The following is a 13,729-nucleotide window of genomic DNA, read 5'->3' on the forward strand; positions in this document are numbered from 1 at the left end:
AGGCCGATGTTCGTTAAAGAAAAAATTTCTAATGCAGAGAAGAAATGCAGCCCCCATCTAGTGGGTGAGGAAGGGGGGCGGCAAATGCTGCTTGCTGCTGTGAGAGGATATCATAAAAATGTGGTTCCCCGCCGTTTAGGTTCATTCCCGGAGTTTTACAATCCTGGATCCAGGGTGATGAAGAGGGGACGGAGGAGACATCTCTGTCCTCATCCAGAAACCAACACCATTCTTCTTCTTCGTCTTCTTCGCCAACCATCTTCTCGCCACGTCTTTCCGGTTCATCAAGTCGTTGTTTATTTGGAAATCTCAACACCGCCGGTGGCACCGAGAGCCTTCTTGAGGTCGCCGTAGATGGCGAACTGACCGGCAGTAAGGGTACCGACCATGAAAAGACGGGCCCCGATACCGGTGTAGGAGCCGCGGATGCCGAGCTCCTTGGCGATCTTGATGAGGCGGGAGGTGGTGCCTTCACCGGGGAGACCCTTGGTCTTGTTGATCTTAGAGAGCATGGTGTCGGCGGGCTGGGAGACGATGGCGGCGGCGAAACCGGCCATGAGACCGGAGCCCAGGTTGACGGCGGTCTGGGCGCTGTCGGAGAGGGTGTTCTTGGGGTACTGGCGGAAGATGGCCTCGGAGACCTTCTCGAAGACGACGAACTTGGACATGGTGTAGGGGATCCTGAAAAGGTAGTGTCAGTGTTTGGTGCTCTCTTTAAATTCCGTGCACAAGACGCATCGTGCGCGCCAGAAAGAAATTGGGCTGGGGTGTAGAGATTATACTTACTGCTTGAACAGAATGGGTCCGAAACCGGCGTAGAAGGCACCGATACCCTCGTTCTTGAGCATCTTGCTGAAGCCACCGATGAGACCGTTGGCGTAGGTGGGCTCGGAGACGAGACGGATACGGGTGGCCTCAAGGGGGCACAGGGCAATGTCGGCGAAGAACTCGGCGGCAGCGGAGGAGGCGAGGTAGACAGCAGTGCGGTTGTTGACGGCGTTCTCGTAGCCGATCAAGTTGATGGACTGCTGCTTGAAGAACTCGTATCCACCGAACTTCAGTGAGCCCTGGAGGAAGTAACCGGCAGCGGTAGGACCGAAGCCAGTGAGAAGAGCGCCGGCACCCTCGTTCTGGATGACCTGCTTGAAGCCGCCGATCATACCGCGGTTGTAGGTGGCGGGGTCAAGCTGGATTCTGGTCTTGACGCTGTTTATGCTATGTTAGCCATCTGTGCCAATTGGCTTAATACCATTGCGGTATGTCATTGTCGACTGCCGCGATTGAGTGGAAAGCTTCGCTGGCGGATTGCGGCCTTCCTCTTCCATTGTCCGCCATTTGGCTTGTGAAAGGCACGCGCACCGGCCAGGGAGAAGATTCTCTCTCCCAACTGAAGAATCGGCAGGGGAAAAACACCTACACATCGACGGGAGTAAGAGCACCGTGGGTGACGGAGCAGCAGACGGCACCGGCAAGGGCGAATCTGGAGTAGAGGGCGAGGCCGGAGAGCTGGCCAGGGGCCGCGGCAGCGGCCTTCTCGACGACGGCGTCGACCTTGGCCGAGCCGGTAGAGGGAACGGAAGAGGCCATTGTGGATGTGATGTGTAAATCGAACCGGAGAAAAAATACAAAAGGCTGAGTGGGGAGGGACTTGTCACGAAGAGCCGCGCAACGGGATCGTGAGGTTCAAGAGGGATGGAGGATGGATGGTTAGAAAGGGAGAAACTTTTTTTTTGTTGTTGTCGAGGGACGGGAAGTAAGAGGTGGTCGGGTAAAAATTGTGAGGCCTTTTTTTAGCGGCGCCGCGGCTGGGGGGGAGGAGCGAACTAGGACCGAGACAGGCGCAATTGGGAACTTGTCCTTTGCAGCGGAAAAGATTGGCTCGGGATTACTCGGGTACCCGCGATTGCGCACTGCTTGAGAGGTACGTATCTGCTATCACACTGGGCCCAACCGGGGTGAGCTCTTGCTCGGCCTCTCGGAAAAATCTTTGCGTGGACAGTCGCTGGTCGGCCAAGGTTTAGCCGGGGCGGTCCTCCCGCAACTTCCAGTCCTGGCACGCCTTGCTATGCATTCCATCGTCGCAGTTCAAGTTTTTTTCTTTCGTTTCCTTCCAACGCAGCACGCAAAATCACTACAAGGGATCCACCCGTCCACTTAGCGTCTTCCATTGACCCATGTGTTTGCCCGTCAGTGTCGTCAGAGCTGTTCAGGATGGGCCATCTAGAGTCTAGAGATACGGATACCTCCCGCTACCTGACTGCGTAGCTATCGCCGTTGGATGCAATCTGTGATAATTACCTAATCTTCAACCTAGAAGTTCCTGGGCATTAGCAATTCCATCCACGGCGCTCTTCGCGGCGCACATCTAGGCCACCAGACCCCAAGTTCTGTTCCGCACATCTTACGTCCCTGAAACATCGTTTCGATGCCCGGCTTGGTGTAGATTTCGACAGCTGCGTCAGAGCCGCCCTCCATCATGACTCAAAATTCGCCATCTTCCCGCCTACCCTTCTAGCGGATGAGGTAAGCTCGGGAAGCTCTCCGGCTGCACCCAGCCACCAAGCATCTTCCGACTCCGCTGCTCCGATGCCTCCGGGTAGACTGCCGACTACCGACAAACGTGAGGCCTTCCTGAACAAGTATGGAAGTCAGCTCGAGACGTCTATCAAGGCAATCGAACTGAAGTTTTAACAGTGCTCCTGTATCAATATCATGAATTTTGATTCCCCAATACCAATGGTGTTCCAGAGACAATATTGTAAAAAAAGAAAACACGCTGAAAAAACCTGCCTTCATTAGAAATACAAACTCGGAATGAATAATACAGCCGCCAAAAATGCATTTGAGCAACGCTGAACACTACGCAGCCCGAAGGCTGTACCAAATCTCAGACCGTTATCATCAAATGATTGGATATATTGCAAAACATTGCCCGCCGATAACTCTTTTCGTTCCCATTCCAACACCTAGATTTTTGTCGCCCAAGCAAGTCCCGGCTCGTAGTATGCCGATTGATCGTACTTCTGAGGGTATATGTAAAATGACAGTCCAGCTCTGTGGAACGGCAAAAAGATGCAACATGACCGTAGATGATGGTAATTCCGGTTATATCAACAATATAGCAAGTAACCTATGAGCCTGGGTCCATATTGTTGTTTTCAAAGAGGCCCAAAACATCTCCAGGCAGATATTCCAACCATGGTGGCATCATCTCGTTTGGCAACCCCAACGCTCCAATATCAATCGGGTTCTCAAAGGTGATGACATCCGTGATGGGACCCATGCCTTGCCCAAGGTAGGAGTACGTCGCGTTGGCGTATGTAGGATCGAAAGCAATGTGCTGCCCGGTATGATGCTGTTGCGATACCGCATCGTGCATATTGCCAGATGGCGAGACCGATGGCATCATGGAGTGGTCATATCCTGCCGAATTGTGTGACGAAGGTGTGAAAGACGTCGGTTGCTGAGGGTGCGAAGTTGCAGCTAGAATTGGCCCGGCATGGCGTGTTGGGGGTGAATTTTGCTCTTCCTGGATGCCTTCAAACTGCAAATGGCCTCTTCCTTGATTAGGAGGGCTCATGGATGACGTCGACAAGCGTTGCGCGTGGTGAGAACGTGACGTTTGTCTCATGGCAGAAATAACCGGTTGGGGATATGCAGTAGCAAAGATGGAATGGGGAGCCGTCTCGGGCAAGCTCTGGCGGATTGGGTCATATATCATGTTCCCAGGTGGCGTAGGCGCAGATGTGGGAATGTTGGATTGTTGAGGTTGCATGGAGCCGTGATGGCCAGACTGACTGGCGTGCATGTTCTGGTACATGAGCGTTAGGCTTGAGTTTGGTGAATTTGTCGTACCCGTGAGGGACCAAGCTATTGGCGGCATGTTGGGCGTCGATGGATGTGGGAAACGCCCGCCGATTGAGCCTCGGCGAGGCAGTCGGGCGCTCTCGTACTCCTCATTGGTGTACGTCTCGCAGTCCCATATCCCCTTGGACTTCTGGTCGAGCGCTGTAAGGATGTATTTGACTCCGCCCCAGTACTTATGCAGTTGTTGGAGGCTCTTGTAGCAACGAGAGTAATTTTGGTTGGCAGCCGACGCGAGGAGAGAGTGCTTAGTAGACATTCTTTGCTCGTGCGAGGATGACTTTTGCCTCTGCCCCTCCATCTTAGGCTCGTTTGGCGGAGATGTTTCTCTCGACGTGGGGTTCGAGGCGTTCGCGATAGATTCCATTAAGAAAGCGCATGCAGCAATGTACATGGGCTGGGATGTGAACGGGTTTCCTATGAAGCTCTTGGGGTCGATGAGTTCTGCAAAGGCGAGAATATCGGCGATCGTCTTGGCGCTAGACATGGAAAGCTCGCGACTGTTAGGTAGAAGCTGATGTGTGCTCCTTAACGAGCCAAAGGGGGTCAGCAAAGTAGGTTGGTGCAGGATAATGATGAGCGCATGGAACCAGAAGTGAAGAAGAATGAAGTTTGTGCCCTGCCCCAACTTCAAGTACGTCTTGAAATTGGAGACGCTGAAGTGTAGCCGGGGATCTTGCTTTTGGTAGAGCTTCGTTAGCTCATGCTCCATCCGCGAAAGCTTTGCCCATTTCTCCGAGGTCAGATCATTTGCGTTGCGAATATTGTTCAAAACGTCGGATACACGGCCGTAAAGGTGGATGATCTGGATGAAGACGGGGAAAGGGGCAGGCCAGCCCGATGCCGGGTCAAGAGTTGATACTGGCAGAGCCAATTCAAAGTCGTCATCACGAATCGTCACAGGCCTGCCTGTTCCAGAAGATATTACTCTGTCAAGAACGAAAACAGCCCAGAACGTATCGGTACGTTCTTGCTCAACCTCGAGCTGCTCTTCGCGGGTGAGTCCGTTGTCGTCCTCTTGTGGACCGTCGGTTGCTCCCGCATCACTGCTCGCTTGGTCTCCGTGGCGAGTGTACCAGGGGTCTCTTTCACCTTGATATATCACGCCGACCATCTTCTGCAAGCCCAGGTCGACGGCCATGCGAATGGCCAGGCCCAAGTACATCCACAGAGCACTGTCTTGATCTGCCCCGAAACCTTCGTACGCCATCATCAAAAGCGCCTGAACAGCGCCTACAGACGGACAGGGGAAAGTGTCGACAGTGGCAGCCTTCGCTCTGTGGGCGTAGAACTGGCCTTGTTCGGCATGAGACGCCTCTTCGTCTTTGCTATGCCCGAGTTGTGGCGAGTCGGAGAACCGGGCGGCCAACGCACACACAGCGTCGACAAGAATAGGCTCAACACGCTTCTCCTTGACCATGCGGGTGAAGTTACCCTCCTTCAAGAAGGGATAATTGCAGCCCAAATGCAAGAAGAAGATTTTGACTAGGTGTAGAACTAGAGGATGGACTGGCGCAGGGTCGTTGGGATCGTAGACTGGTAGGTCCTCGTCGGCAACGGCGACCTCTTCATGCTGAGGTATACCTGACAGAGCCATTCCCATAGACTGAACTACACTGGAACCCGAGCTTGGAGATGTAGCCCCAGCAGAGCCGCCAGTACTTCGTCTGCGGTCCCGTACGGACACCACCATCTGCTTGTAGCCGGGAACGATGGCTGTCGGGCCAAAGTAGCGAAAGTAGGGCACCCTGTGACGCTCTGTATGATGCGACACAGGAGAGCGGCTCTGGGTACTGCGTGCATCATCGGAGAAGGATGTTGCGCGAGGATGTGAGGGTCGTCGAGGTCGAGAGCTCTGGTCTTGGTCACGAGAGCTATGTTCTGACGAACGTCGCAGGAAGGTCGGCGAGTGGCCCGCATTGGTGTCGACAAGGTTCCTTGGGGGTTGTTCGCCTTCTGATTTGAATCCAGAGGGGCGCCGGCCGGTAGCGGTGCTCTTTCCATGCTTCCTCTTGTCAGGGTTTCCCCCTTCTTCTTCCCGGATATGTTCGTCGTCGTCCTCGTCTTCCTCTACGTCGTCGTCCTCGTCATGGTGGGGATCTCGGGTGGCGATGGCGCCACTTGAAGATTTCTTCTCAATCACTTCATTATACCCCAAGCAGGTGTGTCCGTTCTTGGCGCAAGTTGAGCAGCTGGGGCGCTCGCCGGCGCATCTCGTCTTTCGTTTGCGACAGGTCAGGCATCTGTCGAAGGCCGAGTCAGGTTAGCTTCTGCATACAAAAAACGATTCACGGGCAGACATGCAGTAACTGTGCTAAGGAAAACAGCACCAGCCGCAACGACTAGCAGAGGAGCAGCAAAAGAGAAAAACTCACGCGGCGTTGATCCTGCGTCTTTTTGATGGCGGATGGCCTTGGTTTGTGACGAAGCGGATCTGCTTGGGCGCGGGGGTCGCTCCGTTGACGATGGAGGTCATGGCGCGCAAGGTGAAGGAACCTCTCAATAGCGACGCAGCATGATGCTGCGCTGCAGTGGGCGGAGAATGACTGAAAGGGTCAGAAGGGGACCAGACCAGCAGGAAAGGACTTTACTGCGTAGCGACAGAACGGCAGCGGGCGCAGCAGCAGCAGAGCAGCGGAGAGTGATCCACGTTGGGCCTCCAAGTCAGGTCAGGCCTGGGTGGAGATGGCAGGTGTCTCCCGGCTCTGAGGGGCGACGGAAGTTTGTAGCGGGTTGCTTAAACCGGGGTGTAGCTTCCGGGGCAGAGTGCTAGGTATTAGATAGGTGCGGCGTGCCTTGGGGGAAGCTTGGGTTGTGCAGGACGTAAAGGGGTTCTGGTGGAGACGCGGTGCTGTAGCTCCAGATCCAGGCGGGTAGGGCTCAAGCTTCAGCTGAGGGATCGGGCGACGGAAGTCAAATGTGTGTTGGATGGAGGTGGGACATGGCGGCGGGAAGTGTCATGGAAGAAATGGACATGTCTTGAAGGCCGTAGTCGTGCAACGTAGAAACATGGCCGTTTCATCCCGTCCCGAGGAGGGGGATAAAAAGAAAGTAGTGAGAGGTGGCAACGGACGGGTTACCTGCACTAATTAGACCACCAAGAAAGGGGGGATGAGATGATGGGATAGGATGGGATGGGAGGGGGAAAGAAAGCAGATGGGCAGAAAAAGATCAGCAACCTTGGACGGGCTGGCTTGGTGAGTGGTGGTGAATGGTGACTGGGCAATGCGGCAGATGAGGAGGGAAGGCAACCGAGGAAGGGGGGTGACGAAGACGAGTGAGGAAGAATGAGGGGAGGGGGGGATGTTGGGGGCACTAGGGGGATGAAGGCGGTCGGGAGAGGCGCAGACGACGACGACGACGACGATGTTGATGGGTACGGAGTATCAAGTGGGAGTATGGCGTAGGCGTAGGCGAGGACGCTCGGCGTCGTTCGAACTTGTCTCGTCTTGTCTTAGATTGGCATCGGAGGGCGGCGCAGGACAGGTTGTGTGGTTGTGGTTCGTCGTTCTTTGGACGGGATTTCGGGAGAGCGATCGTGCGGTGGACTGGGCTGGTGGATGACTGGATGATGGACTGTTGGTGTTCGGGGAAGACGGGGAAAAGCGATCGGGGGTGAAGGTGGGATGGATGGATGGGTGGTGGGAGACGCAGGATGCAGCGTCGACCAGGGTCCTGTCGGGTCGAGAGAGAGAGAAAAGCGGAGGGAAACCGTTCAATTAATGCTTCCATCCGATGCATATTGCAAGATGACAAAACAGTTTAATTGTAGGAGAAGTCCGTCGTACCTTACCTAGGTATTCTGAGGTGCCTACCTATGCTTCTCCCCTTATCATTGTGATAAGCGTTCAATCCACGGAGGAAAGAGCTCTCCAGGATTGAAAATGGAAGGTTCCTGCCTTCTCAAATTGTGTTGTGACCACAGGCAACTGCACCTTCCCGCACACAGCAATTCCGAAGCAATGGAAAGCACGAAAAACTGGGTCCCGTCATCCGTCAAGTCGGCATCCGCATGAGATGATCATCAATCATCTCACCAGTCTCCGCGTCTTCGGGTCCGTCCTTACATTCATTTACTCTGTAATCACTTCTTTGATGCATTCTTGATTCTTTTCTCGGTAAAAAGTGAGGGGCTGTTTCCTCCGAGAAGAAGCGTGGCTACTGGGCAGAAAAGGTATAAGTGAGCACATTGCCATGGGCCGAGCAATCTCGACAAGACACGGGCCAAGCCCAGTTCAACACCTATCACTTGTATCCGTAATTCATTCAGGGAATCTCGCATACTTGGGCATAGCCTCGTGCGGTTTGGTCCGAAAGATCACCAACTCAGGCTTCATCAATGGAAGTTGATAACTGATCAAAATGGTCATCCACTCACACACGCCATCTTCCAAACTCTCTCCTCTCTCTCTCTCTCTCTCTCTCAAGCTGCCGTCCACCGAGTCTCACCGCTTGCAAAAGCCGGACATATCGGTCAAGGGAATCAAGTCTGACTACCCCATCGCAAGGAAGGTGCCGAGAGGGAGAGAGGCTTTCATGTCGGAGTATATCGCTTCAGGCAGTTACTTCCACCGCGAGTTTGGAGACTTTCCCCCCGCCTCACCCTGAAAGTATCCGATGCGTCGGCACTTGCTTAGATCACTTATCAGAATCCCTATGTTTGAAGAACTCAACTCCCCTCACGTCTGTCCTATCGCCAAGCCCATACCACCGGTACCCAAACGCGCTCATAGAACCATCTTCCTCTTCTCCCCCATCTGCCGTACCCTCTGTGCCTCTCACAACCACACCAGCCTCACTCATACAATCCAGACAAACCTCCAACGAACCTCAAGAACCCTTAATGTGGTATTCTCATCTGACCATGCATCAGAAAGTGAAAGTCCGGGCGATGTTGTCTCACGTACGGGGTACACCAGATATCCAACCAGACTTACTCAGACTCATGCCGGTATCCCCCTCCCCTCCCCTCCCCTACCCTCCTTGCCCACACCACATCAATAGTGACCCGCTTTACCCCAGATCCCCGAGGCCCGCGTCAGCCCACTTGCGCCTTCGGCAACCACGGGAAGCCCGCGCGGGCTGGTGCCACCAGTGATGGTACTATTAGAACCCAGAGACTGGGCGGTAAACCCTCACTCGGCTCAATCTGGGACACAAAGCCCAGCCAGCAGCCCACAGTCACGGTCCCAGTTGCCTCATACAAGATAGGTCAGATAATGAAGAGTAACTTGGATTAACTAACGCCTACTACAAGGTGATGATATCGTAAAATCTCAGATAAACTCCTTGTCCCGCAAACACACATGCCGTTCTGGCTGGCCCCCTTTGGAATACTGCTTTCTCATGTGCAACTTCAAAAGAACCGGTAGCGCCGAAACCACCGCCATATTACCGTTGACCCCCGCCCCCATAGAAGTTTTTTTTTTGTGTAAACCACACCTCCCTGATATGCCTGTCTTTGCTCATTACGTTCAATCTCATCGATGACTCCATACTATATACGGTGGGCGGTGATGGACAAGTCCGCATCCAAAGAGACGACGGGCTGCGTCCCTCTACCCAAAGACAATCGTGACGCCCATGTCCTCGCTAACACGTCTCCACAAGTCAGCTCCTTTACCGAGCCGTTGGCCAGGTGTGGACATTCCAATGGCATGATCCTCATACGCGGCATGGTCGTCAATCATGTCTGCTCGCCTCCAGACCTCTTGCGCAATCGTCCACGCGCGCTGAATGTTCGTCATGCCCTGCCGGCGTTCAACAGCCACAAAAGCTTGCCGGGCTAGTTGTCGGTCGCTCGGGCTGATGGCTTCGCACGCTGCCACAAACAGTGGCCACAAAAGAGCTGCCATGGGTCCGGCGTGATTGACTGTTGCAGCACAATGGCTAAGTGCCGTATGTGTGTGGTGCTGAACAAGATGATGCTGTCTCGGGTATCCGTAGATGCTGCGGTAGAGATAAACAAACGCAGAGTGGCGGTAAGCGAGGGCATTGTTGAGAATCGAATGCAGGCGTGCGCGCTCAGAAACAACATCAGGCTCATCTGAGCTCAGGTCGTCCATCGTGTCTGGTGAGAAACCCGGAGGAAAGCTGGGCTGCCACTGCTTGAGTGCGTGCTCAATTGCGTCCGAAGTGGTCTCGAACTCGGAGCGCAAGACGGCGACCTTTGTGAGCTGGCCGTTGGTAATGGCTGTCTGGAGCTCGGTCTTGAGGGCGAGGAGGTTCGAGAGGCGATGGATAATAGGCCAAAGCGTTGTAGAGAAGCCCAGCAACGTATCGACAGAGTTGAGAGGCGAAGTAGTAGGAGAATCAACCGGTGGGAAAGGGATAAGGCATCCTGTCGCTGGTGCGGTGGAGAGGGGAGCTGTGCCAAAGGAAAGCGCAGCAATAACGTCGTAGAAACGGAATGCCTGACAAAAGGGTCAGCCAAATATTACACGGACCGGGATGCAGGAAACTTACGCGTTCGAGGAAAGCGGTGGTCGGGTCGGTGTTGTCACTGCTACCGCTCATAATTGCAATGGCACCTTTGAGATGACCATCAACAATATTGGACCGGCCTTGTTGCACGAGCTATAGATCAATTAGTTAAGAGGTCGAGACGTTGCAAGCAATAAAACTTACTACTTCATAATAGACGAGCAACATGATCGTGGCCAAAAGCTCGTTCTTGTTTGCTTCCCCGCCGAGTTCAATCAACCGAGCCAGGCCTTGGATGGCTTGGTTGTGGAAATAGACCGCCTTTTCTTCCGTGTGACCGCAGCCTCTGTTCTCCAAATGCGCACTCGCGAGTGCGTAGATAGCGTTTGTGACGGTCTTGCTCCGGTGGCACAGCGGCAGCACAAGTTGCTGGAACGGGTTTCCGGCTTCCGTCTCTCGCAGGACTATGAGGTGTGACATGACGTTGGTAAAGTGATCAACTAACGCTCGACGGTTTGGCCGTTCCGAGAACTCGGAGAACGTCGGGAACAGGAACTCGAGACGCGGCGATGCCACTGGGACAGGCGCTATCATGGCCAGGTCCGGGTGGCGCTGAGCTCGTGTGACTGCAAGATTTTGAATTGCATCCTGCTGCACGGAGCGACGGCGAATAATCTCCTCGTCTGCATCTTCCAATGAAAGATTGAAAGCGACAGAATCCACCGGAGAGATCAGCGGAGCGTCGTCCTTGTCCTGATGCAGACCAAACATCTTCTTGAAGTCGTAGGCCAGCGGGTCGGCACTGTCTTCCGGTTCCTCTAGAATGGCCTCCTCCACCGCTCCATCGTCTTCATCGTCAAGAGCCTCCTCCTTCCAATGTCTAATGGCCGCATCGGGTGCTGAATATCGTCGAATGAGGGCGCTTCCGCTCGTGAAAGATGCTGTGTCAGAACCGAAACCGGCAATAGAATCACGCTTCTTGCGTTGTCGAGGCTTGACTGGTTCGTAAGAGCATTCCTGGCCACGCTCGGCGCATCGAGAGCACTGCGGGCGGGATTCGTCGCATTTCTTTTTCTGCAGGCGAGAAAATCACAGTTAGAACCGTTTGATGGGTTATTTGGAGGGGCTGCTGCCGCGATCCTAGGACAATCGGTTCTCCGAATGGGGAGGCTCGTACCTTTTCTTTGCTGTTCAACGAAGTCAGTAAGGAGCTCGGATCAAAACAGTGAGAAGGGAGGGGTTGGCTCACCAATAAGTACATCCTGCATGAGGCAAATGAGTTCATGTCAGAGATCGGCTCAAAATATGGCCAGTAAAGGCAAGTGTGTCATGACGGAGTAAAAGGGTGCGAGATCTGGGGCAGCATCACGAAGCCATTCGAGCGGCAATAGCGAAGCGCATTCGGGGCAGTGAATTGGCCCAAACGAGGACCACTTGGCTGGGGGCGGGAGGAAACAAAGCGGAGGCAAACAGCAGAGCGTTTAGGTATTAACTCACCTGATCTGGATCGTCTCTTGGGAGCCTTTGGCGGGGCGAGTTTAGTATACAGTAACATGATGCTCAAGAGCTGGAACCTGTGGCGCGCACAGGCATGGCGGTTTTCAAGATTGCCGGAGTTGTGTTTCTCTCAAAAGATGTGGTATATGGACGAAGTTGCCCTACACCTACATCACGCACGGAGAGAAGGGAGAAGGCCTGCGGTAAGAGTGTGTGGACCGAGGCTACTTGGCCTAGAAGACGAACGAAGACAGGCTTTCACGATGTCGGGTAGGGTCCCGCAGTAAAAGATGACGGTCGGGGCCAGCGGGCGCAAGGCGGTGCTGGTTTTGCTGGTGGTGCCTTATGGGATGGAGGGGTGAATAAGGTAGAATCGAGAAGCTCGTGGGGACTGGGGGAAGTCGACCAAGTCTGTGTAGTGGGTATTTCCCTCGTCTCTTTTCCCCCCTTGAATCTGTTCCAGCCTAATACTCCTTGCCTTCTGTTTAAGAATCGATTTGTCGGTCTGGTGCCGAGGGTAAACGGGCTTTAACGAGGAAAGCTTTTCTCTCTTTCTGGGTTCTGTTCTCGCCCTTTTTCGACGGGGCCGCAAGCTTGGAGGGCCAGGGGCCGGGGGCCGATGTGCTGAGGTGAAGACGAATGCGTATTGTTGGTCCGTTCTCTTAGGGCGTGGGGGATGGGGAATGGAGACGGTGCCTCTGGAGACTGTAGCAGAACGGCGAGATATGGGGAACTTGGAGAGGGCGGAGAAAGGGGAGAAGAAGAGTCGAAGGAGCACTCGTGCGAGTCAAGTGAGATGTCGGGTGCGAGCCAGCTCAAATACCACTGAAAGAAAGGAGGCAGAATCCGAGACGGCGAGAACCTTCAAGAGGCAAATGGGCAAAGAGGCTCGTTCAGCCAGGCGTTTTGGCGATTTTTTCTCCAACAAAGCCTGCCCATCCCCAAAAGCCACCAAAATGGACCAAGGTCAATGTCGAATCCCAAGTCGCGTTGGCGTACCGAGCGAGTACCCAAGGCCCGCAGCCCAAGAGCCGGCGATGGCGGCGTCCTTCCCAATGCTGACAAGACCGCTGCCATCACGCACATCGTGACCAAGAGATCCTGGGAGACTAAGATGTGCTAGAAGCAGAAAGGTGGAGAAATTTGCGGGGTTACAGCGGCGATTCTTGGTGCGGAGATGGGTGTCACAATCTCGGTCGACATGTCTGCAGCCCGTTGGCTCCAGTCCAGTCTCGATGGTGGTGCACCGGTGTCTGTGCTTGTTCCCCGTTGGTGGCAGATGTAAAGGTGATTCTCTTTCTATCTGGGTATGTGTGTGTGTGTGTGTGTGTGGTCACTGGTAGCCGTGAGGAAGGGTTTCCCTGCGAGGTGTGAGCGAGAGCAACGCCTAAGAGCAATGTAGGTACGGCGACCTGTCTGGATGTTGGAGTAAAGGGGGGCTGCCCCATGACAGGGTAGATGCTGGTTGGTAATTATTTGTTAATGTGTGTGTTCTTGAGGGATGGCATCTGAACAGGGGAGCCTTCGGGAGGCGCTGTCTCGTAGCGTCCATGTATCCGTACTCTCTTGAGCTCAGCCAGAACACGACGAGGTGCAATCTTGTGCCGTGACGATTCGGGTCGACCCTAATGCTGCCGATTTCCCTCTTCGAGTTCTGTTTCTCCATCGTCTTGTGAACTCAGGGAACCGACGCAGCTCATGAAATGTCCCGTCCGGTACTTCGTCATGGTGACTGGCCTGTTGCTGCAAGGCATCTGCCATACCTAGCTGCCATGCCGCGCCCCCGGGACTTGATTGCCAGTGTGTCAATGTCCGATGCCAGCTGCCAGAAGCGCGTGCTTTGTCAACCACCGCAAGCCGAATAGGGCAGAAATAGAACAGAATGAGAAGGTGGCGCGGCATAGCGTTCTTTGCAAAGTTCGTATACGGTCATCCCAGCTAGAAA

The 13,729-nt window shown here is 54.2% G+C and overlaps 3 protein-coding genes across 3 annotated transcripts, besides 1 other annotated feature; all 3 read right to left on the bottom strand.

Moving 5' to 3' along the window:
* Positions 1-296: 296 nt before the first annotated feature.
* Positions 297-1,587, bottom strand: CPAR01_02449 (uncharacterized protein; the record flags this gene model as incomplete). The annotated part of the gene is made up of 3 exons (XM_060486737.1): positions 297-681; positions 787-1,206; positions 1,418-1,587. 3 exons carry the CDS (start codon positions 1,585-1,587, stop codon positions 297-299), a joined length of 975 nt encoding a protein of 324 aa, XP_060354065.1.
* A 1,543-nt stretch (positions 1,588-3,130) lies between these two features.
* Positions 3,131-6,340, bottom strand: CPAR01_02450 (uncharacterized protein; the record flags this gene model as incomplete). Its single annotated transcript, XM_060486738.1, has 2 exons — positions 3,131-6,107; positions 6,240-6,340. 2 exons carry the CDS (start codon positions 6,338-6,340, stop codon positions 3,131-3,133), a joined length of 3,078 nt encoding a protein of 1,025 aa, XP_060354066.1.
* A 3,082-nt stretch (positions 6,341-9,422) lies between these two features.
* On the bottom strand, positions 9,423-11,842 carry CPAR01_02451 (uncharacterized protein; the record flags this gene model as incomplete). The annotated part of the gene is made up of 4 exons (XM_060486739.1): positions 9,423-10,277; positions 10,330-10,440; positions 10,492-11,285; positions 11,785-11,842. The coding sequence occupies 4 exons, from the start codon at positions 11,840-11,842 to the stop codon at positions 9,423-9,425; spliced, it is 1,818 nt and encodes a 605-aa protein (XP_060354067.1).
* Positions 11,843-12,903: 1,061 nt separating this feature from the next.
* Positions 12,904-12,987: a sequence feature (Short protein (CPAR01_02452, KAK1544950.1) was converted to a misc_feature.).
* Positions 12,988-13,729: the final 742 nt, after the last annotated feature.

The sequence above is a fragment of the Colletotrichum paranaense genome (assembly GCF_030867605.1).
Source record: "Colletotrichum paranaense strain IMI 384185 chromosome Unknown Scaffold_2.1, whole genome shotgun sequence".
NCBI lineage: Eukaryota > Fungi > Ascomycota > Sordariomycetes > Glomerellales > Glomerellaceae > Colletotrichum > Colletotrichum paranaense.